Below are 26855 nucleotides of genomic sequence, written 5' to 3'. Positions count from 1 at the left end.
TCAGCTACAATCGGGCAGAAGGCGGGGTACACCGTGGACAAGTCGCCACCTCATCGCAGGAGATTATTTCCACATTCACCCATTCACATGTGAACGGCAGTTCATTGCTCCTGCCAAATTAATTGCACTGAATGGAGCGGATCACCACTCCAAGATGGCGGCCCCGCGTCTCGTCAGCGCCAGTAGACAGTAGCGCGCGATGCTGCGTCAGCCAATCAGAATGAAATACGGCAAAACACCGCTCTTCGAACGTAATAGTCCATTTTCTCCACCTCTTTCCTGCTTCTCGTCGACCAATTCCCCACTTTTTAACCCACTTTTATTATTTCCGGGTTAGTCAGGACGACCGCGGTGGGGAATTATTAGATTTGCACAACCGCGGACACGCCCTCTGCGAAGTGGGAGGAGCCAGCAGAACATTGTTCTAGAACACTATACACATTTTTTTTGACCGTCGAGGAGGAAAACATGGCTTACGCGGGATACGGCGCCCCCAACCCCCACGGCGGTGGATTCCCAGGAATGGTAAGAAAAAGCGCTACATAGTCCTCCCGCCCCGCAGTGTTTGTCAAACAATTGTGGTTTTATTTCTTGACGAACACCGGACTCACATTTATAAAGATACCATACTCGCCTGGTCAACACCTCACCTAATTACCAACACATTACGTCACACTATTGTGTTTAAAACAAATAAAAATACACCTGTGGCGTCAATGACGGCTTTATTTTTTTCTGCCTTTTATTTGACACACCCTGCACGGTAAAATGGAGGAATGGGGCTCATTAGGTAAAGAGACCAAGTAGCAGAAGTTTAAAGTGTTGGCCAATTAAGGCGGTTTGAACAACGGGAAGGGATTGAGTTGTTTACTTCCTTTACTGGAACTTTAACCGCTGAAAAGACTGAATATACAGTCGTGGTCAAAAGTTTACATACACTTGCAAATAACATAATGTCATGGCTGTCTTGACGATTTCTAATAATTTCTACAATTCTTGTTTTTTTCCGTGGCCAACAGCTCAATTTTTGTTTCATCTGACCACAGAACTTTCCTCCAGAAGGTCTTATTTTTGTTCCCTGTGATGTCAGATGAAACAAATTCAGCAGTATGCATTACGTTTGGAGGAGAAAAGGTGAGCCCTTTAGTGCCAAGAACACTACACCTACCGTCAAGCATGGTGGTGGTAGTATTATGCTCTGGGCCTGTTTAGCTGACAACTGGTGCTTTACAGAGAGTAAATGGGACAATGAAAATGGAGGATTACCTCCGAATTCTTCAGGACAACCTAAACTCATTAGCCCAGAGGTTGGGTCTTGGGCGCAGTTGGGTGGTCCAACAGAACAATGACCCAAAACACACGTCAAAAGTGGTAAAGGAATGGCTAGGTCAGGCTAGAGTGAAGGTTTTAAAATAGCCTTCCCAAAGTCCTGACCTAAAGGCCTACTGAAATAAGACGTTCTTATTTAAACGGGGATAGCAGGTCCATTCTATGTGTCATACTTGATCATTTCGCGATATTGCCATATTTTTGCTAAAAGGATTTAGGAGAAAACACCGACGATAAAGTTCGCAACTTTACGTCTCTAATAAAAAAGCCTTGCCTTTATCGGAAGTAGCAGACGATGTGCGCGTGACGTCACTGGTTGTAGGGCTCCTCACATCCTCACAGTTTATAATGTGAGCCTCCAGCAGCAAGAGCTATTCCGACCGAGAAAGCGACAATTTCCCCATTAATTTGAGCGAGGATGAAAGATTCATGGATGAGGATATTGAGATTAAAGGACTAGAAAAAAAAAAGGCGATTGCAGATGTTATTACACACATGTACTATGATAATTCTGAAAAATCCTTTATCTGCCCATTGTGTTAGTGTTTTAGTGAGATTAAAAAGTACCTAAAGTCGGAAGGGTGTGGCCACGTGTACGTGTGTTGACCCAGTGTCTCTGAGGAAAATAATGTCCACTACAACCCGAGACGTCAAACGCACGTGTCATCATACGAGTCATCATACTGCGACATTTTCAACACGACACTTCGTGGGAAATTTAAAATGTCAGTTTAGTAAACTAAAAAGGCCGTATTGGCGTGTGTTGCAATGTTAATATTTCATCATTAATATATAAACTATCATACTGCGTGGTCGGTAGCAGTGAGTTTCAGTAGGCCTTTAAACGTGTGGACAATGCTGAAGAAACAAGTCCATGTCAGATTCTTTTTTTTTTTTTTGTCATGAAAAAGGGAGTTTTTTTTGGGTTGGTGCACTAATTGTAAGTATATCTTGTGTTTTTTATGTTGATTTGATTAAAGAAAAAAAAAAAAGAAAAAATTATTCTGCTGCCCAGTACCAATCGAGTCGCGGCCCGGTGGTCGGGGACCACTTCTGTACAGGTACCGTATGTTCTGGCCCTAGGGTGCACCGGCTTATAAGGCGCACTGTCCATGAATGGTCTATTTTTGATCTTTTTTCATATATTAGGCGCACCGGATTATAGGGCGCATTAAAGGAGTCATATAATTTTTTATTTTTACAAATGTAAAACACTTCTTACATCAGTGGTCTCCAACCTTTTTTGCACCACGGACTGGTTTAATGTAGGCATCATTTTCACTTATTACTTTCCACTTGTGCCAGATAAATACAGCAAAAATAAGTGCATGAAAAATTAAAGTCACGATTACGCTGGAGTAGTGGGAGGTTGTTTCTTTGCAATGAGATGCAGATGGAAATCAGCCTTCGGCTACAATCTGTCACATATGTATTTGTGTCATATCACACAGTTATAACAAATATAACAATTTCCTACGAGGAGTTTTATTGTAAATTTATAAACAAGCTTATTGGTGTGTTTAGTGGGACAGGCCAAAGTTAAGTTGGAGAAAATGCATCCATCCATCCATCCATTTTCTACCGCTTATTCCCTTTCGGGGTCGCGGGTGGCGCTGGCGCCTATCTCAGCTACAATCGGGCAGAAGGCGGGGTACACCCTGGACAAGTCGCCACATCATCGCAGGGCCAACACAGATAGACAGACAACATTCACACTCAAAATGCAGTCCTTTATAAATTATTTCATGTTTCTCTGCTGTCCGGAAGCAAATGCGTCACAGACCGGTACCAGCCCATGGACCGGGAGTTGGAGACCACTGCTGTACATAACGTGTAATAATAATGGTAATAATGGATTAGATTTTATATCGCAACTTTCTATTATTAGATACTCAAAGATACTCATTCACACCTGGTGGTGGTAAGCTACATTTGTAGCCACAGCTGCCCTGAGGTAGACTGACGGAAGCGAGGCTGCCAGTTTGCACCTAGGGTGAAGGGTGAAGTGTCCTGCCCTAGAACACAACGGCAGCGATTTGGATGTCTAGAGGCGGGGAGCGAACCTGCAATTCTCAGGTTTCTGCACGGCCGCTCTACCCACTACGCCATGCCGCCTCATGTAATGGTGGTTCTTTGGTTAAAATGTTGCATAGATAATGTTTAACAGATCATCTTCAAGCCGCTTTCTGACAGACGCTTCCGGATGCGGCGGTCTTATTTACGTGGCTCACCTTCGGCAGCGTCTTCTCCCCGTCGCCTTTGTTGTAGCGGTGTAGCGTGCAAGGACGGGAGTGGAAGAAGTGTCAGAAGATGGAGCTAACTGTTTTAATGACATTCAGGCTTTACTTCAATCTATAACGGCGCAGCATCTCGTCATCCGGAAACAACAACACCGGAAACAAGTCTCTTAAAAACCGTCCGACCGGAACTCTCTAATAACTAAAGTTCCTTGAGTGAATAATGTAGACTCACTACACCGGTATGTTTTACTGACAGAAATAAGTAAGAACTTTGCACTACTTTATTTTACAAATGAATGTCCCATAACAACAAGAAGAAGAGAAAAAGAAGAAGCTTATCGACTACGTTGTCGGCACGGATTAGAAAGACAGACGCGCACAATTTTTCAAAATGTATGCAGATCCCAAATACAAATCTTAAGGTAAGAAAAGTTGCTTTTGCATAATATTGCGAAACAAAACACCAGATAATGTCTTACCTTATACACACACCTTAATAATACTCGTACGTTTAATGCGCCGACAAGCCTTCAAGTGGTGTGGCTTCATAGCTTACCAAAGTCGGACTAAAACATTTTGATAGGTTTTTGAGCGCCGTGGGTTGTGTGCTATAGTTTCAATGGAACATATAATATGTTGATGTTGTTTACTTGAGACCCATCATAATGCAGCCTACACATATCTCTTATGTTTGACTGCCATCTACTGGTCACAGTTATCAATACAAAGTGTTCCAAATAAAATTGCTTCAAGGTGGGTAAGCGCAACCAAGCTTATTCCTTACATTAGGCGCCCCGGGGTATAAGGCGCATTGTTGAGTTTTGGGGGAAAAAAGGATTTTAAGTGCGCCTTAAAGTCCAGTAATCACTCAATATTGCAGGGTTTCCCGCAGCGCTATGTTGTTAAGGCAGCCGCCTTAACAAAAAAGAGCCACCGCCTAAACTTAAGTCTTAAAAAAAAAAAAAAAAAATATATATATATATATATATATATATATATATATATTATTTATTTATTTATTTTTTTGTCCTGTCCAGCTTCTCAGGCAAATCATATAGTTGATGTAGATGCCCATATCGGCTGTTCAGATTTACTTTACAAAAGAAAAGTGTAGGATACTTCTCTTGTTGCCTTATTTGTATTTGACTTTATTAAATGTATTTATATTATCATTTGGTGCTAAACTGAAGTCTTAACAAGCTGCTACTGCGTCTGCCTCTGTCAGTACGTCTCTGCTGCAGCACCCAGCATTGTCCCACCCACACAACCATCTTAGTATCTTAGGTAATTAGGACTGTTTAGTGTTTTGTTTTTACTTTACGGAAAAAATACTGTTTATTGCCATTCAGCATATGGAGCGGAAAACACAACCAAAAATTGTAGGCTTATTCTTGCGACGAAGCCGGCCTACTTCACCACAGTCTGTTCCCCCTTCGTCTGCCCTCTTCCCCCTGGAGCGACACCACCTTAACTAACAAATATTCTGGGGGAAACACTGCATTGTTTATTGATACTTAAAATCACGTTTGTTTCAATGTTGACTAGAAATTAGAAATAAGTACTCGGTGAGATTGTGAGTTTTTTCCAGTGCATTCGTGTTTGAAAGCAGCTCTCCATTTGGAACGTTTCAGACAGAAAAAAATCATGCAAATGGTGATTTTGTGTTTCAGCAGCCGCAGCAGCAGCAGGATCCACTCTACGGATACTTTGCAGCGGTAGCCGGGCAGGTGAGGTGACAGATGTTGCAGTTGGGCTGGACAATTTAATCAAATTTTAAATTTCGATTCCGATCATGGGCTTCTCACGATTATAAAAAAATATAATCCTCTGTGAAAAAAAAAACGATTAGTGCATGCAAATCCCGGAGCTTGTGAAAGAGATGAGTTAATGAATGGGGAAAAAGAGCACATCTACTAGAAGTTTTGGATGTCACCATAGTTACTACCGTATTTTCCGGACCATATGGCGCACCGGATTATAAGGAGCATTAAAGGAGTCATGTTATTATTATTTTTTCTGAATGGAAAACATTTCCTTGTGGTCTACATTACATGTAATGGTGGTGCGCCTTATAATCCGATGCGCCATCTGGTCTGGAACATACAGTAATAGTAGGGGTGTAACGGTACACAAAAATTTCGGTTCGGTACGTACTTCGGTTCAGAGGTCACGGTTCGGTTCATCTTCGATACAGTAAGAAAACAACAAAATGTAAATTTTTTTGGGGTTATTTATTTACCAAATTTGCAAAATCTTCCACAAAAATATTTTTCTTAGTGGAATATTTGATGTGAAGTAATCGGAACCTTGGATAGGTCAATAATTCATAGTAACATTGATTTTGATTCAATAATTTCTTTTGAGCAATGACAGTTATAAATAAAATAAAATAAAAAATATAAATATACAAATAAAATAATATAAATAATATATAAAATAAAAATAAAAACAGCTTTGTTTTATTAGTCAACGTTGCAACTTTTTCTATATTACATTTAGCCTTTAAGCTTTTTTATTTCACTTTTGTTTATGTTTTTGTTTATTTTAATAGTATTTTTAGAATGTGCCGTGGGCCTTTAAAACATTAGCTGTGGGCTGCAAACGGCTTCCGGGGCACACTTTAAACACCCCTGCTATAGATAAAAACAAATAAAATGTAAAAAATCTACGGGTAAAAAGCAGATCCTGGCGACACATGCGTGTTTATCACAACTCTCTCGCTCTCTCTGTCTCTGCCCCTCCCTCACGAATGCTGCTCCGTGCACAATTTGTTTTGTTTTTAACCCCTTCTTAACCCTGAACATACATTGAAAATACCCGCAACCCTAACTTAGAATGCCGGACATTTGAGGCATTTAAGAAACTCCACCCGGACAGCCCCGCAAAAGAGGACATATCCGGTGTAAAGAGGAGGTATGGTCAGTCTATCGTAGCCCGGTCGCTGCTAGCATGCCGTGTGTGGTGCCTCGGTGTGCATTGTTTACACAAAGTGCGGTATGCTACTTAATATGTCCGTGTGGAAACTCGTTCGGTACACCTCCGAACCGAACCGAAACCCCCGTACCGAAACGGTTCAATACAAATACACGTACCGTTACACCCCTAGGTAATAGTGATTACAGTTTCAATTAAAATACTCGTGATGAATATTTTTGCCATAATGGTCCAGCCCTATGTGGCATGATGAGTTCCAGTAGTACTATTGGTCTTTACACTGTGCGTGTGTCCCCTTCAGGACGGACAGATCTCGCCAGAGGAGCTGCAGCAGTGCCTCACTCAGTCCGGCATCTCCGGCGGTTACAAACGTAACACACCAGACGCCGTAGCGCACTTTGTTCCAGACACGAGCTGATTTTTTTTGTCGTTTTTCTCTCCAACAGCCTTTAACCTGGACACCTGCAGACTGATGATCAACATGCTGGACGTATCCTTCTCCCGCCTCCGGTCTCGCTTTAAGACTCTTTTTCAGATAGAAAAGGCTCCTTGACTGGAGTCTCTCAGAGAGACATGTCCGGCTCGATGGGCTTCCCCGAGTTCAGGGATCTGTGGCAGGCACTCAATGGCTGGAAATCCAGCTTTGTGTCGTATGACCGCGACCGGAGTGGCACGGTGGAGGGCAATGAGATGCAGCAGGCCATCACCTCCATGGGTAATTATTAGTCACAACACTAGATCTGGGCTGCCCCGACCCTTTTGTCTCTTAGTGAACCATATATGTTGAAGAGGTTAATTTAGCCTACTGATGTGTATTTATAAATGGTTGATATATAAATGGTTGAGATATATATATATATATATATAAAACACGTCACAGATGATGTCACGCTAACATCAAGTGACACCCCTGATGAAGGCTGCAGAGGCAAGGTAGCCGAAACTTGTCATGTACAAAACTTTACCTTACTAGCTTATATAAATCAACCATTTATAAATAAATGTGAACCATATATCACTTAAATGTAAATAATACATTCCCTTTAAAAGGGAACTGCACCTTTTTATTGGGATCTTGTCTATCATTTTATCCTTATATGTGACAAGAACACCTTTTTCTTTATTTATGCATTCTAACTCGTAAATGAATGCGAGCAAAATTCAGCTAACAATGGAGCCTATAAAGCGGTCTAAAAACATCCAAAAGTCCTCATCATTTCATAAGTACCATATTTTCTGCACCATAGGGCGCACCGGACTATAAGGCGCACTGCCGATTAATGGTCTATTTTTGATCTTTTTTCATATATAAGGCGCACCGGATTATAAGGCGCATTAATGGAGTCATATTATTTATTTTTTTATAAATGTAAAAGACTTCCTTGTGGTCTACATAACATGTAATGGTGGTTCTTTAGTCAAAATGTTGCATAGATGATGTTTTACAGATCATCTTCAAGCCGCTTTCCGACAGTCCCGTATGGATGCGCTGTTTTGTGGGCTTTTTTATTTACGTGGCTCACCTTCGGCAGCGTCTACTCCCCGTCATTTTTGTTGTAGCGTGCAAGGACGGGAGGGGAAGAAGTGCCAAAAGATGGAGCTAAATGTTTTAATGACATTCAGACTTTACTTCAATCAATAACGGAGCAGCATCTCCTCACCCGGAAACAACATAAGGCCCATGAAAAAACGTCTAAAAGTTCCTCGGGTGAATAATGTAAACTCACTATACCGGTATGTTTTAGTGGTTTCATGGCGAGTTTACTGACATATATAAGTAAGAACTTTACACTACTTTATATTAGAAATGGCAACAGCAGAGGATGAATGTCCTATAACAAGAAGATAGAGAAAAAGAAGCGTGCAGTGGCGTCACAAAGGCGGAAACACGCAATTTTACAGGATTTATGTAGATCCCAAATATAGATCAGCTGGAAACAGAAGGTAAGAACAGTGGCTTTTGCATAATATTGCAAAACCAAACTCCAGATATTTTGTCTTACCTTATACACACATCATAATATTACTTGTATGTTAAAGCACATCAAACAGTGCGGCTTCATAGCACACCAAAGTCGTACTAAAACATTTTGATAGATTTTTGAGCACCGCGTTGGTGTTGTTTACTTGAGTCGTATTGCCATCATAGTGCAGTCTACATGTATCGCTTACATTTGACTGCCATCTACTGGTCACACTTATCATTACACCATCTACCAAATAAAATTACTTCAAGGTCGGTAAGCAATACTAGAATTATTCCGTACTTTAGGCACACTGGGTTATAAAGCGCAATGTCGAGTTTTGAGGAAAAAAAGGATTTTAAGTGCACCTTATAGTCCGGAAAATACGGTATATTTGTAATGTAGTTACATTCATAATAACATGTACTATTTACGTATTTTGCTAATTTTATGCATTCGGCGATGTAATTACACAGATGATCACAAAGTTTGCATTTTCCTTCGTCAACAAACACTAAGCATCATGTAGCAGTATTGCTAAGTGCTAAACAAGGTATGAACAACATACACAAATCACTTACTGTATAATGTCTGCTTTTATTCGGATGTTTGTAGCTTCCCATTTGGATGAAGGATGAATCACAATCCTAAAAAAGGGTTAAAAAAAGATGCCACAGACGAGCTTCTTTTTGTGTCTTTCTCGTCATCTCCGGAAAGTAAGTTGAATGTCAAAGTTGACCAACTTCTTGGTTCATGTCCACAACCTTCTACTATCCACTATGGACTGGACTCTCACTATTATGTTGGATCCACTACGGTCTGGACTCTCACTTTTAAGGTATGTTAGATCCACTATAGACTGGACTTTCACCATATTATGATAGACCCACTTGACGTCCGTTGCTTTCGGTCTCCCCTAGAGAGGTCCTCTCCAAGGTTTCTCATAGTTATCCACGTCGACATCCCACTGGGGTGAGTTATTCCTTGCCCTTATGTGGGCTCTGTACCGCGGATGTCGTTGTGGCTTGTGCAGCCCTTTGAGACACTTGTGATTTAGGGCTATATAGATAAACACTGATTGATTGATTGATCCAGGTGGGAGGCATGATTTATAATCCAGAATTAACTTTCACCACCTCAGAGGTGATGGAGCAGCTCATTATGTCAATATAGCAGCGTAAGCTAGTTAGCGCTCAGTTATCAAAGTGCTACTAAAAGTAATTCCTCAGTGTTAGCGCTTACAACAACATCGCAAATAATTGGCTATCGGACATTTTACACGCAAGCCGATTTAACATCCATACTTGTTTTACTGCTGATATCGGACCGATGCCCGATATCAGTGTTTGAAAGAAGTCCGTATGAGCATGTCTTAAAATTAGGGAGCCACACATGACATGGAGTACTCTGATCTCTCCTCGTCGTTCACGATGTGTGCGCAGGTTACAACATGAGCCCTCACGCCATGAACGCCATCATGAAGCGTTACAGCACCAACGGGAGGATCTCCTTTGACGATTTTGTGTGCTGTTTCGTCCGCCTGCGCGCTCTGACGGGTGAGTTTTACGGGGGGGGGGGGACACCCAAACACAATTAATGTTGGAATTTGTGGTACAACACACGCGCGTGTTTGCTTTCAGACCATTTCCGGCGCCGCGACACGTCTCAAAACGGCAGCGCCTCATTTCAATACGATGACGTGAGTGCACACGGCGTTTCCTTCGCGCTCGGACCGTAACCCTGACGACCTTTTCCTACCTGTCCAGTTCATACAGGTGACGATGAGCATGTGAGGAAGGACGAGCCTTCCTGCGGTGTCTGTACGGTGGAACCCCCGATGTCTGCGACTCTCCTAAGACCTCGGCTTCTTTTTTTTCCCTTTCCTTTCTTCATGTCACCGCTTAAGGGTATGGCAAAGAGCGAAAAGTGTGATGGTAACCATAGAACAGGAAATTGAACATAACGGGTCAGGTTGCCCAGTACAATATTGATGAAACAATTATATACACTTATTTTTAGCAAGCAGATGCTAACATGAATAGCATGTGTGATTGCCAATAATTATCAGGAATATGATCAGAAATGATCACGGTGGAAGAGGGGTTAGTGCGTCTGCCTCACAGTACGAAGGTCCTTCAGTCCTGGGTTCAATCCCAGGCTTGGGATCTTTCTATGTGGAGTTTGCATGTTCTCCCCGTGAATGCGTGGGTTCCCTCCGGGTACTCCGGCTTCCTCCCACTTCCAAAGACCTGCACCTGGGGATAGGTTTATTGGCAACACTAAATTGGCCCTAGTGTGTGAAAGTGAGTGTGAATTTTGTCTATCTGTGTTGGCCCTGCGATGAGGTGGCGACTTGTCCAGGGTGTACACCGCCTTCCGCCCGATTGTAGCTGAGATAGGCGCCAGCGCCCCCCACGACCCCAAAAGGGAATAAACGGTAGAAAATGGATGGATGGATGATCAGAAATGAGTTTTCTTGAGTAATGACCAAAGCCAGGGATCCCCAAACTACGCCATTGTCCAAAATCCTGCCCGCGGGAAGTCCCGAGTTTAAAAAAAAAAACAAAAACAAAAAAAACCTTTATATTTTTATTTTTTTAATCAGTCCTTTCTAATCCATTTTCTGTCGCTTGTTAATCTTGGTGTCTCCTAGCCGCTCAGGCAAATCATTTTGTCTATAAATGAATTTTCCCATTGATGATGTGATATTATCGCGCTTGCAGAATATATATATATATATATATATATATATATATATATATATATATATAAAATGTGTGTGTACAAATGTATGTATGTGTATATATATATATATATATATATACACACACACACATATATATACACACAAACATACATGTGTGTGTGTGTGTGTGTGTATATATATATATATATATATATATATATATATATATATATATATATATATATATATATATATATATATATCTATATCACCAGCCAGATTTTTTTCAACCCAATGCGGCCCCCGAGTCAGAAAGTTGGGGACTCCTGACCGAAGCAGTGCACTAAAAAAAACCGTACAAGCAATTACAGTTGCATTTTGAAGATGTTAGATTAGGCAGCAGTGTAAAGACTACTTTTACTGTTATTAAAGTAGCGACTAATAGTCCGGAATTTAAGGTAAAAAGGTTTTATGACGGTGATGGCTTGACACCGGAACAGACTAATGAAATCCCCATTACTGCCTGTGGAGAACAAATGCTTGTAAATCCAAACAAATAGGAGGTGGCCCCGCATCTTGGAACAGTGTTGGACTTCAGGGGTTCCACTGTATTTGTCATGTGACATTCCAGCCAGCTAGTAGCGATGTAATCAATGTACCTCGTTAGCCCGCTACACTCCACTTTACACTGTGTACTCCTTTTAATTTGTAACAGAAGTCATAGGAAGGACACAATGTCATGATAAGGTGCTAATAAACTTGGGTCCTCACGTCTGTCATGTCCCCTTTGATGCTCACACCACTGCAGACTTGATGAACTGGAAAAAGAAACAGGTGTTAGAACATGATACCAACAGTCGAGCTTCAATATCAGCATCGGGAAAATAATTTGTGCCACACGCACTTCAAACATTTAACACTGGGGTGTGCAAAGGTTTTCTACCAAGGGCCGCATACTGAGTGAAAAGGAAGGCATTTTGTCAAAAAAAAAAAAAAAAAAAAAAAAAAAATGCATAAGAGAGATGTGTAAAGATAAAACTTTGTGCCAGCTTTGTGTTACAGGTGACAATATTATTTATATACGATGCCGGGACAATATCCACACACTATTTTGTATTGTGGAATGTTAGAAAAGGAATGAGTCGACCCGAGAACAATCGCAGGTATGAAATACACTCACCTATGTATTATTAAGTGTGTGGAATGTACTTATGCTGTCTTTATTTTTGAAGTGGAGTGGTAATTTTTTGGGGGCGACGCCTAAAACCTACAATAATTAAATTAAGCCATACTTGCCAACCCTCCCGGATTTTCCGAGGGACTCCCTAAATTCAGCGCCTGTCCCGAAAACCTCCCGAAATTCAGGCGGAGCTGGAGGCCACGCCTCCTCCAGCTCCATGCGGACCTGAGGGACGTGTCGACAGCCTGTTTTCACGTCCGCTTTCCCACAATATAAACAGAGAGCCTGCCCATTGACGTTATAACTGTAGAATGATCGAGGGCGAGTTCTTGGTTTCTTATGTGGGTTTATTGTTAGGCAGTTTGATTAACGTCCTCCCAGTGCAGTAACAACACACAACAACAGTCACGTTTTTGTCTACCGTAAAGCAGTTCGTCTGCCGTAAACAGCAATGTTGTGACACTCTTACAACACTGTCATGTACTGTACATGCATATGTGACCGTAACATCTACGGCAGGGGTCACCAACCTTTTTGAAACCAAGAGCTACTTGGGTACTGATTAATGCGAAGGGCTACCAGTTTGATACACACTTAAATAAATTGCCAGAAATATCCAATTTGCTATATGTTATTAATAATTAATGATATTTATCTTTGTGGAACCACTGATCATCTTAATAATTTCTCACAATAAATATATATTTTTAATTTCATGTTTTAAATAGGTTAAAATCCAATCTGCACTTTTCTAGCTCTAAATATACTCCTCCCCTCTTAGCCACGCCCCTCCACCTTCTGAAATCGGAGGTCTCAAGGTTGGCAAGTATGAGTTAAGCCAGGGGTCGGCAACCCAAAACGTTGAAAGAGCCATATTGGAACAAAAATACAAAAAAAACCCCCAATTTGACTGGACCCACAACAAATTAAAAGTCTTATACAAGCACGTACCTGGTCGAAGGAGAAGCTGGCCACTTGGCAGTCACACGGCAAACTGACCAGGTGAGACCGGAAACGATCTGTTGGCAAGAAGTGTTTGAGGATGAAAACCCGCGTCTGTGATTGGCGCACACATTTGTAGTGATGGGCACATGAAGCCTTAAGTGAGTGTGTGCCACACTCACTGTACTGACACTGCACTGATGCTGTTTCGTATTGGTACTATCTGCTGGATTACTGCAGTCACTACATTTGAACCCTCACTACGCATTTGTGTATTCTTCCAAATACAAACTAAAAGAAAAAAAAATGCATGCATGATCTTTTAAAAAAAAACAACGAATGACCTTACAAATTCAAGTGTACTTTTTGAGGTGGTAGGAGCTTGATTTAGTTCCAGAATTAAGACCCTTACTAACTGCGGAGGGGGTGTGGAAGGACTGGCAAAGGACCGACCTCGAAGGACAGCTGGCAGGTGATTGGATTACCCAGCTGGGAATGATCACCTGCCATGCTTATAAGCAGCAGGCGGGCCAAGACACGGGTGTTCGAGTTGGAGCAAGAGAGACACATACTAGAGAGCAGAGCAGAGCAGCAGGAGAGACTGGGGCTGGAAAGTCGAGTGTGATTGCTGAGGCGTAGGACTCAATGAAACGTTGTAGAATCCTGAATACCGGCCTCTCGTGCCACTAAAGTGGTGAGGAGAACCCACTAGAGGGCAAACTCTACACTAAGATTTCGAAAGCATGTTTAAAAAAACATCACAATCCAAGTTTTTTGACAGAAAACCTTACTGACTGTTATATCTTTAGTAAGTATTGTTATTACTGTATTTTCCGGACTATAAAATCCTTTGTTTTCCCTCAAAACTCGACAGTGCGTCTTATAACCCAGCGCGCCTAATGTACGGAATAATTCTGGTTTTGCTTACCGACCTCAAAGCTATTTTATTTGGTACATAGTGTAATGATAAGTGTGACCAGTAGATGGCAGTCAAACATAAGAGATACGTGTAGACTGCGCTCTGATGGCAATATGACTCAAGCAAACAACAGCAACATTTTACATGCACCATTGAAAATATAGAACATTACACACAGTGCTCAAAAATCCATCAAACTGTTTTAGTATGGCTTTGGTAAGCTATGAAGCCACACCGTTTGATGTGCTTCAACATAGGAGTGTTGTTATGGTGTGTGTATCAGGTAAGACATATCTGGCGTTTTGTTTCGCAATATTATGCAAAAGCAACTTTTATTACCTTTTGGTACCTACTGATCTGTTATTGGGATCTGCATAAATCCTAAAAATTTGCGCGCCTCTGCCTTTGTAGTCGATTAACTTCTTCTTTATCTCTATCCTGTTATGGGACATCCATCCTCCACTGGTGCCATTTCTAATATAAAGTAGTGTAAAGTTCTTACTTATATCTGTCAGTAAACTCCATGAAAGCACTATAACATACCGGTGTAGTGAGTTTACATTATTCACCAAAGGAACTTTAGTTATTAGAGAGTTCCGGTTGGATGGTTTTTCACGGGACACATTTCGGGCCTTGTTGTTTCCGGATAAGGAGATGCTCCGTTATTGATTGAAGTAAAGTCTGAATGTCATTTTCTACCGCTTAATACATCATTATTTTTACTGTTGATCAAAGAACAATGTACACCCACCTGTATAGCATGTTTGAAATAAAGTTATAACCAAATGAACAAGTGATTGACGCAGAAGTACTTATCTATAAGGTCCATTTATTAATGATGAAAAATGATATCTATCTGCGATTAATTTTGAGTTAGCGATTAACAAATTGCGATTAATTGTGATTAAATATTTTAAATTTTGAGTTAACTATTAACACATTGCGATTAATCATGATTAAATATTTTAATCACGATTAAGGGACGGCTTGGCGCAGTGGGAGAGTGGCCGTGCGCAACCCGAGGGTCCCTGGTTCAATCCCCACCTAGTACCAACCTCGTCACGTCCGTTGTGTCCTGAGCAAGACACTTCACCCTTGCTCCTGATGGGTGCTGGTTGGCGCCTTGTATGGCAGCTCCCCCCATCAGTGTGTGAATGTGTGTGTGTGAATGGGTAAAAGTGGAAGTAGTGTCAAAGCGCTTTGAGTACCTTGAAGGTAGAAAAGCGCTATACAAGTACCACCCATTTATCATTTATTTACTTAATCGTTTGACAGCCCAGTTACGGTAATATAAACTTAAATTATCTATAAGGTCCACTTATTAATTTTGAAAAATTATATCTGGCTGCCATTAATTTTGAGTTAACTATTAACAAATTGCGATTAATCGCAATCAAATATTTTAATCATTTAACAGCCGGGTTATGGTTAATAAAATATTAAATTATCTATAGGGTACACTTATTAATGATGAACACTATATCCATCTGCAAATAATCACAATTAATTTTGGGATAAAAATGAACACTGCTATTAATCGCGATTAAATATTTTAGCCCTAATCTCTAGTAATGCTGGTTACTGCAATGCGTTACACAACCTTTTTAAATTAAAATGAAACTTTACGCTGAACTGACTTTGCAAGCGGTAATCAATAGTTGGCACAGGCGGAAAGTTGCGTGGTGCACTGAAAAAAGTTAGTATTCAAAAAACAAGAAAAACAAAAACAAATGTGGGGTATTTTACCTGACCTAAGCAAAATTATCTGCCAATTGAACAAGAAAATTTGGCTTGTCAAGACTTTCCAAAACAAGTAAAATTAGCTAACCTCAATGAACCCAAAAATACCTTAAAATAAGTATATTCTCACTAATAACAAGTGCAGTTTTCTTGGTAGAAAAAAAAGAGCCCTTTTTTGCTCAATAGGTTGAAAAATATTCTTAAATGAAGTAAATGCTGGTGCCATTTTCTTGACAAAATGATATGCGCTCGGCATCATGATTTTTTTTCATGCTTGAAGTAATAAATTATGACTTTATAAAAGTTATCAATATAGGTCATCAAATCTCAGCTACAAGCTGTGATATCTTACTGGGATCATTTAGGACCAAAACCCTTGAAACAAGTAAAAGACTAACATAAAATCTGCTTAGTGAGAATAATCTTATCAGACTGAAAATAAGCAAATATCAGCCTTATTTGGGATATTTCATCTTACTTAGATTTCAGTTTTTGCAGTGTACCTTTAAGGATCTGGAGCCTCGTCAGGAAAGTCACAAACTCGTCGTACTCGATCTTTCCCCGGCTGCTGTATTCCAGCCACAGCGTCTGGAAGGTGTCCTCGTCCAAGTAAAATTCTGTGAGAGGGACGCCACAAAAGGTCGACAACATCACGTGACTCGTACACGTCTGAGAAGACGGCATTCCACCAGGGTCACTACTAGAGATGTCCGATATTATCGGCCAATAAATGCTTTAAAATGTGATATCGGAAATGATCGGTATCGGTTTCAAAAAGTTAAATATATGAGTTTTTAAAACGCCGCTGTGTAGGGACAGACGTAGGGAGAAGTACAGAGCGTCAATAAACATTAAAGGCACTGCCTTTGCGTGTCGGACCAGTAACATAATATCTACGGCTTTTCACACACACAAGTGAATGCAAGGCATAATTGGTCAACAGCCATACATGTCACACTGAGGGTGGCCGTATAAACAACTTTAACACTGTTACAAATATGCGCCACACTGTGAACCCACACCAAACAAGAATGACAAACACATTTCGGGAGAACAGCCGCACCGTAACACAACATTTTAATGTTATGTTGATTGTTTTTTTTTGGTTTTGTCTTTGAATGAATGAAATAAAAACAAAAATGGAAATCATAACAAATGTAACAATTATTAGGGTTTTGAATCTGTAGGTATCTTTTTTTTAATTGATAGAAAATCAGGATTAATTCAAAAATCGATTGTTTTTTGACACCCTTACTTATTATGTACGTCTAACTTGAACTAATCCGATACTTGTTATTTTTGCTTGTATCTGATCGATATTTTGTATCAATATCGGGTCAGGATACCGTATTTCCTTGAATTGCCAAAGAGCATATAGTATGCGCCTGCCTTGAATTACTGCCGGGTCAAACTCGCTTCACAAAGTAATTAGCGCATGCTTAGTATTACTGCATGGTCAAACTTGTGACGTCACGAGTGACACTTCCCCTGTCATCATTTTAAAAATGGAGGAGGCTGATTTCAATTATTTGAAATCGCATAAAGGGAAGAAGATTAAGAGCTATTCAGTAGGATTTAAGGGCTATTGAATATGCTAAAAAGAACAGTAAGCAGCTATGTTTCATTAATATACCGTAGCTGCGTGTGTCAAATATGAGTCATTAAATGACTCCCGCCTCCTGGTGGTAGAGGGCGCTAGTGATCCTTCTTGCGACTACTCGGCTGCAGAAGAAGCAGCAACAAGCAGCAAGAGTGAGCAGTGTGTGTTTACTTTTTTCCTCTCGCTTGCACTTTTAACATGGAGGATTACATATCTATAATAAAACAGTTTTCTAAACTGGACTTTCAGTCAAAGCAGGAGGTAATAAAGGAAGATCTCCATCGAGACAGAGAGACTTTTAAAACTGAAGAAAGATAAGGAAGACTTTTATAAACAAGTTATAGATGCTTTTGATCAGAAGGAGCTGCGCATAGACTTCATTTATAAGCAAAGGTAAGACCATAATGTTTATTTTTATTAAATGTGCTTTTTATGATGGTATCCTTACATCACACTCAGATTTTTAAGCGCAGGCCTAAATTTACCGCATGCCTTTGGTAAACGCCGGAGTGAGAAGAGGTTTTAAATTAATTAGCGACCCGGCGGCAATTCAAGGAAATACGGTAATAGACGTCATCGATGTTTGAACCTGACAAACTCTTCCGGGATGCTACACTGTACGGTAATTAAGAGTTGGACAATATCGGAATATCAGCTATCGGCAAAAAAGCCATTATCGGACATCTTTAGTCACTACTTGAGCCCAACCAGCAAATCAAAACGTAATACTTTTTTTTTTTTCTTTTCTTTTTAAAAAGGAAGACCTTACCTCTCGCAGCCACAGCCCTCATCATTTGAGAATGCTTGACAGAGGGTGGCGTCTCCCTCTCGTAGCTCTCCACATATTCCCTCCTGGTGACGGCCACGTAGTGCTCCAGTTTGAAGAACTCCACCACGTCCAGGTCTCCGGACTTGTCTGCCTGAGCGTCTCGGCTTAGGAAAGTCAACACACAAATAACGACTAAAACATAAATAATGGTCCCGTGTTCGAGCGCTGGGGTCAAACTCATCATTCTATATGGCAGTGGTGTCAAAGTCAAGGATGATTTATCTATGGCCCTCGGGGTGATATTTGATTAGTATTAGAAACGGCCCGCAGGCCACAGCCGCCTGCCGCTGTTTTGCACGCACCAATACTCCATCAGTGTTGGCGCTACGAAGTTTCAAAATGAGGCCCCATCAAGTCATAAAAATGGGGCCCCAGAGTAAATTTTTGGGGTCCCACTTTATTGTAAGCGTTTCAAAAACAAATAATAAATGTATGCATTATCCTGCTATATCTCACTTTTTATATTGTGTTTTGGAAAAATGTTTTCATAAACGTTAATAATACAAAAGAAAACAAATATAAACAGTCGCGATCAAAAGTTCCATACACTTGTGAAGAACATAATGTCATGGCTGTCTTGAGTTTCCAATACCTTCTACAACTCACCGTGGAGTTATTGAGTCTGTTTAGCTGATTGGAGAGCTAGCTTCCACAGCTAGTGGGTCCATAACGATGACTTCTGTTTTGTTTGATCAGCCGTTTTACTGCCGTGTTACAGACATCATTTGGAAACCATTAAATGAACATTTACAAAATATTTGTGTGTAAATACCTCATTTCGCAACGTGTATATATATATATGTATGTATATATGCGGCTAATACATGGGAAAACATTTATTTCCAAAATGTGTAGTCTGAAAATATGGTAATATCCATAAAGTGCTTTACCTTTTCTTATTAAATTTATTCGTTCTTTCCATTTTGACCTTTCTAGGAATTCCTCTGCTGCATGCATGCAGTTGCCTAGCTTTCATACTTTAATATTAATGCACCAATATTACATTATAATACATTTACAAAAATGTTTTGTTAAAATAAAAAAATAAAAATATTTAAATATCTGCTTGACCTATGAATTTAAAGCAAGCTATCCATTTAATTGTACAGTTAAAAAAATAGTTTTGTTAAATTCTAGAGACTGAGCAGCAATTTTTTTTTTTTTTTACTGTGAAAAAAAACCAACCTGTGGTACCGTTATTCCATTTACATTGTTTTGAGGTTTTTTTAACAGCATACAGTAAAATTCTGCCAACTGAGCTATTTTTTTTTTTTATAGTAAAAAACAAACAAACTGGCAGCTCAGTTGTCTTAATTTTACTGTCAAAATAACATTGGTACGGTTTTTACATTTACAGTAATATGCTATAAAAACACCATAAATGTTATCTTCGTTTAGATTTAAAAAAAATAATAATAATAAATATATATATATATAGTAATTAAATGGATAGGTAATTGTGTAATATCATGTGATGAATCGTTTATATTCATATATTATCCACTGTTACAAGAGGCCATAACTTCAATAAAAATGAGTTGGACAGCCTTGCTATAGATCATATTGTAAATTAAACACATTTTGTAGGCCAAATACCGTATTTTCCGGACTATAAGGCGCACTTAAAATCCTTTTTTTCCTCTCAAAACTCGACAATTCGCCTTATAACCCGGTGTGCATAATGTAAGGAAAAAGTTTTGTTGAGCTTACCCACCTCGAATTCTGTTTTTTCTTACCGACCTCGAAGCAATTTTATTTGGTACATGGTGTAATAAGAAGTGTTAAGTAGTTTGACCAGTAGATGGCAGTCACACATAAGAGACACGTGTAGGCTGCACTAAAATGGCAATATGACTCAAGTAAACAACACCAACATTTTATGTTCCATTGAAAATATAGATCATTAAACACAGCGCCCAAAAATCCATCAAAATGTTTTAGTACCACTTTGGTAAGCTATGAAGCCGCACCGCTTGATATGCTTTAACATAGTTGTGTGTGTGTGTGTGTATAAAGTAAGACATACCTGACGTTTTGTTTCGCAATATTATCTAAAAGCAACTTTTCTTACCTTCTGGTACCTGCTGATCTGTATTTCGGATCTGCATAAATCCTAAAAAATTGTGCGCATCTGCCTTTGTAGTCCGTGCCGACACCGTAGTCAATAAACTTCTTCTTTTTCTCTATTTTCCTGTTATGGGACATTCATCCTCCACTGTTGCCATTTCTAATATAAAGTAGTGTAAAGTTCTTACTTATATCTGTCAGTAAACTTACCATGAAAGCGCTAAAACATACCGGTGTAGTGAGTTTACACTATTCACCCAAGGAACTTTAGACGGTTTTTCACGAGCCTTGTTGTTGTTTCCGGATGAGGAGATGCTGCTCCGTTATTGATTGAAGTAAAGTCTGAATGTCATTAAAACAGTTAGCGTCATCTTTTGACGCTTCTTCCACCCCCGTCCTTGCACGCTACGCCTGCTACAACAAAGATGGCGGGTAGAAGACGATGTCGAAGGTGAGCCATGTAAATAAGACCGCCCACAAAACGGCGCATTCGCAAGCGACTGTCACAAAGCGGCTTGAAGATGAACTGTAAAACATCATCTATGCAACATTTTGACCAAAGACCCACCATTACATGTTACCATATTTCCTTGAGTTGCCGCAGGGCATATAGTATGAGCCTGCCTTGAATTACTGCCGGGTCAAACTCGCTTCGCAAAATAATTAGCGCATGCTTAGTATTACCGCCTGGTCAAACTTGTGACGTCACGAGTGACACTTCCCCTGTCATCATTTTCAAAATGGAGGAGGCTGATTTCAATACCGGTAATTTGAAATCGCTTAAAGGGAAGAATGTTAAGAGCTATTCAGTAGGATTTAAGGTCCAAGCTTACATCAAACTCAAATTTGTACTGCATGCCTTTGGTAAGTGCCGGAGTGTGAAGAGGTTTTAAAATAATTAGCGCATGCTTACTTTTACCGCATGCCTTTGGTAAGCGCAAGAGTAAGCAGAGGTTTTAAATTAATTAGCGCCCCGGAGGCAATTCACGGAAATACAGTATGTAGACCACAAGGAAGTGTTTTACATTTAGAACTTTTTTTTTTTTTTTCGTTTCTCTGAGTTTCTAGTGAACGGATGAAAGCTGTCTTTGTTGCAACAAGCCAAAGGCTTGGAAAATTCCATTGTGTACGATGGGAGGAGACGGGAGGGGGGTTATCTATTGTGATCCAAGACTTGCCCAAGCTCGATCCAGGACCAGCCCGAGCCCGAGGCATCTTTTTGGTTTTGTGTTAACGTGACTGAAAACAATGGCTGTTTACATACCCCCCCATTTCTTTAGAAACAGCCGTTGTGTAAACAGGGAATATCCAACTAAAAGAGGAGATGTAAACCTTTTTTCGTCAGAGTGTGCTGAAAACTGTACGAGAGTACAGACCAGACGTTTCTCCTCAAATTGAGCCAAATTTAATTCTGTCTCTGTTTATTTCCTTGCTTCTTGTCTCGTTTAATAGATGGCATTAGTGTTTGAACCTGACACCTTATATATGAAAAAATATCAAAAATAGACCATTCATCAACAGTGCGCCTTAAAATACGGGAACTAAAATATGGTAAGTCATAAACTGGCGAATATAGGAGACGGTAAAGGATACATCAGCGAGTTTCACCAGCATGCGGGCTGTCCTGAGACTCAGCACTGCGTTTGGGAGGATAAACAAGAGGGAGAGTGTTAGAAAAAAGAAAACAAAATGGTCCGCTTGCGTGGGAGTGGTGGTTTTCAAAGTTGTAACCGACGTTTGCCACGAACAGAGAAGCCTCCAGCCTGCAGCTTGGCCAGAACTTGGTCAGCGTTCAGCATCTGGTGGCAGCAAGAACACATAAGACTCGTGAGGGAAGTCAAACCTCCATCCTGGGAGCAAAATAATACATGTGACATTGTGCTGATGTGTTTTATCATTTTTTTATTGACGAGCTACGTTAGGGGCACTTGTCTGAAAAGGAGTAGGCAGAAGCAGAGTTTATTCAATCCCACCCCTTCTCCAACTATGGTACCGATAATTAATTCCCACCAGGTCTTCAGCTTTTTAAGTAAAGAAATATTTAAATAATGACTTAAATGTGTCATTAATAAATACAAAAATGGAATTGAATATACATACAGGTGTTAGTAAACGTAAAGTGAATTATATTTATATAGCGCTTTACATAGTGAAACCCAATATCTAAGTAACATTCAAACCAGTGTGGGTGGTACTGGGAGCAGGCGGGTAAAGTGTCTTGCCCAAGGACACAACGGCAGTGACTAGGATGGCAGAAGCGGGGATCGATTGTTCTTTTCTTCGCCATGATTTAATAAGTTCCCTATTTAATTAATAATTTTTTATGAACCTAATGTGGCAGCACTTCATGAATTTATTTGATCCGTCAAATTCATCTGTTATCTGTGAAAAAATGCTTTATAAATCAAATGTATTTACTTAAAATTAAGTCCATCATTTAAATATATAAATATTTAATTAAAAACATATAATTATTTCACCATTTAAATATTTGAATCACCAATTTAATAACTAAATATTAATATGAAAAAATATTTATTTACTTCACGATTTAATATCCATTCATCCATTTTCTACAGCTTTATCCTTTTTTTTTTTGCCATGGTTTAATAATTTCCCTATTTAATTAATCATTTTTTATGGACAGAAGTGGCAGCGCTGCATGAATTCATTTGATCCGTCATTTTCATCTGTTATCTGTGAAAAACGCTTTATAAATAAAATGTATTTACTTAACATGTACATAATTAAATCATTTAATTATTTAAATATTGAATTAAAAATATATAATTATTTCACCGTTTAAATATTTGAATCACCAATTTTATAACTAAATATTAAATAAAAATATATGTATTTCCCTATTTAATAATTTTTTATGAACACATGTGGCAGCACTCCATGAATTCATTTGATCCGTCCAATTCCTCCATTATCTGTGAAAAACGATTGATAAATAAAACGTATTTACTTAAAATGTACATAAGTCAATCATTTAATTATATTAATATTTTATTAAAAATACATACTTATTTCACTATTTAAATATTTAAATCACCAATTTTATAACTAAATATTAAATAAAAAATATGTATTTACTTCACCATTTAATAACATTTTTCTTTTTTTTTCCACCATGATTTAATAATTTCCCTATTTAATTAATAATTTTTTATGAACCTAATGTGGCAGCACTGCATGAATTTATTTGAACTGTCAAATTCATTCGTTATCTGTGAAAAATGCTTTATAAATAAAATTTACATAAGTCAATCATTGAATTATATAAATATTTTATTAAAAATATACACCTATTTCACTGTTTAAATATTTGAATCACCAATTTTATAACTAATTATTAAATGAAAAAATATTTACTTCACTATTTAATATAATTTTTCATTTTTTTCGCCATGATTTAATAATTTCCCTATTTAATTAATCATTTTTTATGAACCTAAGGTGGCAGCACTGCATGAATTTATTTGAACCGTCAAATTCATTCGTTATCTGTAAAAAATGCTTTATAAATCAAATTTACATAAGTCAATCATTTAATTATATAAATATTTAATTAAAAATACATACTTATTTCACTGTTTAAATATTTGAATCACCAATTTTATGACAAAATGTTAAATGAAAAAAAATGTATTTACTTTCACGATTTAATAGAATTTTTCCTTTTTTTCGCCATGATTTTAATAATTTTTTTATTTAGTTAATCATTTTTTATGAACCTAATGTGGCAGGACTTTATGAATTTGTTTGATCCGCCAAATTCATCCGTTATCTGTGAAAAACGTTTCATAAATAAAATGTATTTACTTAAAATTTACATAAGTCAATCATTTAATTATATAAATATTTTATTAAAAATATATAATTATTTCACCGTTTGAATATTTTAACCACCAATTTTATAACTAAATATTAAATGAAAAAATATGTATTTACTTCACAATTTAATATAATTATTCTTTTTTTTCCACCATGATTTAATAATTTCCCTATTTAGTTAATCACTTTTTATGAACTTAATATGGCAGCACTGCATGAATTTTTTCGAACCGTCAAATTCATCCGTTATCTGTGAAAAATGCTTTATAAATAAAATTTACATAAGTCAATCATTTAATTATATAAATATTTAATTAAAAATATATACTTATTTCACTGTATAAATATTTGAATCACCAATTTTATAACTAAATGTTAAATGAAAAAAGATTTACTTTCAGGATTTGATAGAAATGTTCCTTTTTTTCGCCATGATTTGATAATTTTCCTATTTAAGTAATCATTTTTTATTAACCTAATGTGGCAGGACTTTATGAATTTGTTTGATCCGCCAAATTCATCCGTTATCTGTGAAAAACGCTTCATAAATAAAATGTATTTACTTAAAATGTACATAAGTCAATCATTTATTTATATAAATATTTCATAAAAAATATATAATTATTTCACTGTTTAAATATTTGAATCACCAATTTTATAACTAATTATTAAATGAAAAAATATTTACTTCACGATTTAATACAATTTTTCCTTTTTTTTCGCCATGATTCAATAATTTCCCTATTTGATTAATAATTTTTTATGAACCTAATGTGGCAGGACTTTATGAATTTGTTTGATCCGCCAAATTCATCCGTTATCTGTGAAAAACGCTTCATAAATAAAATATATTTACTTAATTTACTTACTTCTATTCACTTGATTTACTTACTTTACTTAAGTCAATCATTTAATTATATAAATATATATATTTTTTAATTTAATATCATAAATATCAATACCATATCATGATGGTCTGGTTGTAGGACATAATTTTTAAAATCAAAAATATGATTATTTCACCGTTTAAATATTTGAATCACCAATTTTATAACTAAATATTATATGAAAAACTATGTATTTACTTCACGATTTAATATAATTGTTCCTTTTTTTCCCGCCATGATTCAATAATTTCCCTATTTAATGAATCATTTTTTATTAACCTAATGTGGCAGGACTTCATGAATTAATTTTTATCTTCCAAATTCATCCTTTATCTGCAAAAAGATCTCTATAAGTAAAATTTACATAAGTCAATCATTTAGTTATATATTTAATCAAAAATATTTAATTGTTTCACTGTTGAAATATTTGAATCACCAATTTTATACCTAAATACTAAATTAAAAAAATATGTATTTATTTCACGATTTAATTGAATTTTTCATTTCAAAGGGAATAAGTGGTAGAAAATGGACGGATGGATGGATATTCTTTCCATGATTTAATAATTTAACTGTTCAATTATTTACTTTATAATGAAGGGAATGTGGCAGCACTGCATGAATTCATGCAGACCCGAAAACCTGATTGGTTACCAGGCATTTCCGCTTCTGCCATAGAGGCGGGCGTGGCCTGTGAGTGTGTTGTTTGCATTCACCTCCGGCCTGATGTCGTCCTGCGGAAGAAGAAGAAGCTGAAATAGGAAGTTGAAAGCAAGAAGCGGACACGACAGCGGCGTGGGACCTACAGCGACGCACATGTCCCGCGGGAAGGCCTCGCAGTTCAGCTCGGCCGGCCACGAAATGCCGAACCGGCTCATGGCGCCCTCGCAGTCGCTGTGGGCCTTGTGGCAGAAGGACTTGCAGGGCCGCCACATCCGGCCCGCCATGCACTGGGGGGCGTAGGCCATGCACAGGAAGCGGCGGATGTTGGCCGAGCAAGCAGTTTGTACCATCAGGTTGAAGAAGGACATCCTGAGGGCGGCTTCTCGCTGGCTGGCGTGGCCCAGATGGTTGGGCATGATGGTCTGGTTGTAGGACAGACCCTGGCACATTTGGATGGTGAGGGGCTCGCAGGTGCCGGCAGTGGCCACGGTGTGCTGCGGTTACACACAACAACACGTCTGATTCGCCATTCACACAAACAGATTCTGTTTAAACCCTAAAACGCCCGACGTATCGTAAGTGATACATACGTTTTAGAGGTCTCTACGTCATCAGTGTCATTTGCTTTTTTCCTAAAAAGCCTGCTGTATCATCAGGAGAATCTCCTGATGATTGAGGGAACCCCTCATGAAACAGTTCTGTAGAGATGAAGTAGTCTTGTGCTTTTTCCCACACATACATATATTTATACACATATACACAGTGGGGCAAAAAAGTATTTAGTCAGCCACCGATCGTGCAAGTTCTCCCACTTAAAATAATGACAGAGGTCTGTAATTTTCATCATAGGTACACTTCAACTGTGAGAGACAGAATGTGAAAAAAAATCCAGGAATTCACATTGTAGGAATTTTAAAGAATTTATTTGTAAATTATGGTGGAAAATAAGTATTTGGTCAATAACAAAAATTCAACTCAATACAGATGTCAAATGATTACTATAGGTCTTTACCAGGTTTGCTCACACATTAGCTG

General features: G+C 38.4%; 2 protein-coding genes across 4 annotated transcripts in view; one reads left to right on the top strand and one right to left on the bottom strand.

Moving 5' to 3' along the window:
* Window positions 1-253: 253 nt before the first annotated feature.
* Window positions 254-11927, top strand: LOC133561834 (sorcin-like). 2 transcript variants are annotated; one of them, XM_061915430.1, is made up of 8 exons: window positions 254-525; window positions 5243-5296; window positions 6805-6874; window positions 6950-6993; window positions 7071-7218; window positions 9910-10023; window positions 10108-10166; window positions 10234-11927. In XM_061915430.1, the coding sequence occupies exons 1-8, from the start codon at window positions 469-471 to the stop codon at window positions 10258-10260; spliced, it is 573 nt and encodes a 190-aa protein (XP_061771414.1). In that variant the 5' UTR covers window positions 254-468; the 3' UTR covers window positions 10261-11927. The 2 variants fall into 2 exon arrangements, with proteins under 2 accessions (XP_061771414.1, XP_061771412.1); XM_061915428.1 differs by having other exon boundaries at window positions 259-525; window positions 5240-5296.
* Window positions 11545-26855, bottom strand: part of LOC133561830 (atrial natriuretic peptide-converting enzyme-like) — a 34242-nt gene continuing 18931 nt past the window's right edge. For both annotated transcript variants that reach the window (XM_061915420.1, XM_061915421.1), the window contains exons 4-11: window positions 25964-26314; window positions 25874-25891; window positions 22166-22229; window positions 22024-22067; window positions 18304-18454; window positions 16438-16551; window positions 13285-13352; window positions 11545-11971 (exon numbers count right to left, since the gene is read on the bottom strand). In XM_061915420.1, coding sequence (XP_061771404.1) covers window positions 11948-11971; window positions 13285-13352; window positions 16438-16551; window positions 18304-18454; window positions 22024-22067; window positions 22166-22229; window positions 25874-25891; window positions 25964-26314 — 834 coding nt within the window. In that variant the 3' untranslated portion in view covers window positions 11545-11947. The remainder of the gene's footprint in view (window positions 11972-13284; window positions 13353-16437; window positions 16552-18303; window positions 18455-22023; window positions 22068-22165; window positions 22230-25873; window positions 25892-25963; window positions 26315-26855) is intronic.

This window comes from Nerophis ophidion, linkage group LG11 (genome assembly GCF_033978795.1).
Source record: "Nerophis ophidion isolate RoL-2023_Sa linkage group LG11, RoL_Noph_v1.0, whole genome shotgun sequence".
Classification (NCBI taxonomy): domain Eukaryota; kingdom Metazoa; phylum Chordata; class Actinopteri; order Syngnathiformes; family Syngnathidae; genus Nerophis; species Nerophis ophidion.
Note: the sequence above shows the minus strand (reverse complement) of the source record. Positions and strands in the feature narration are given on the sequence as shown.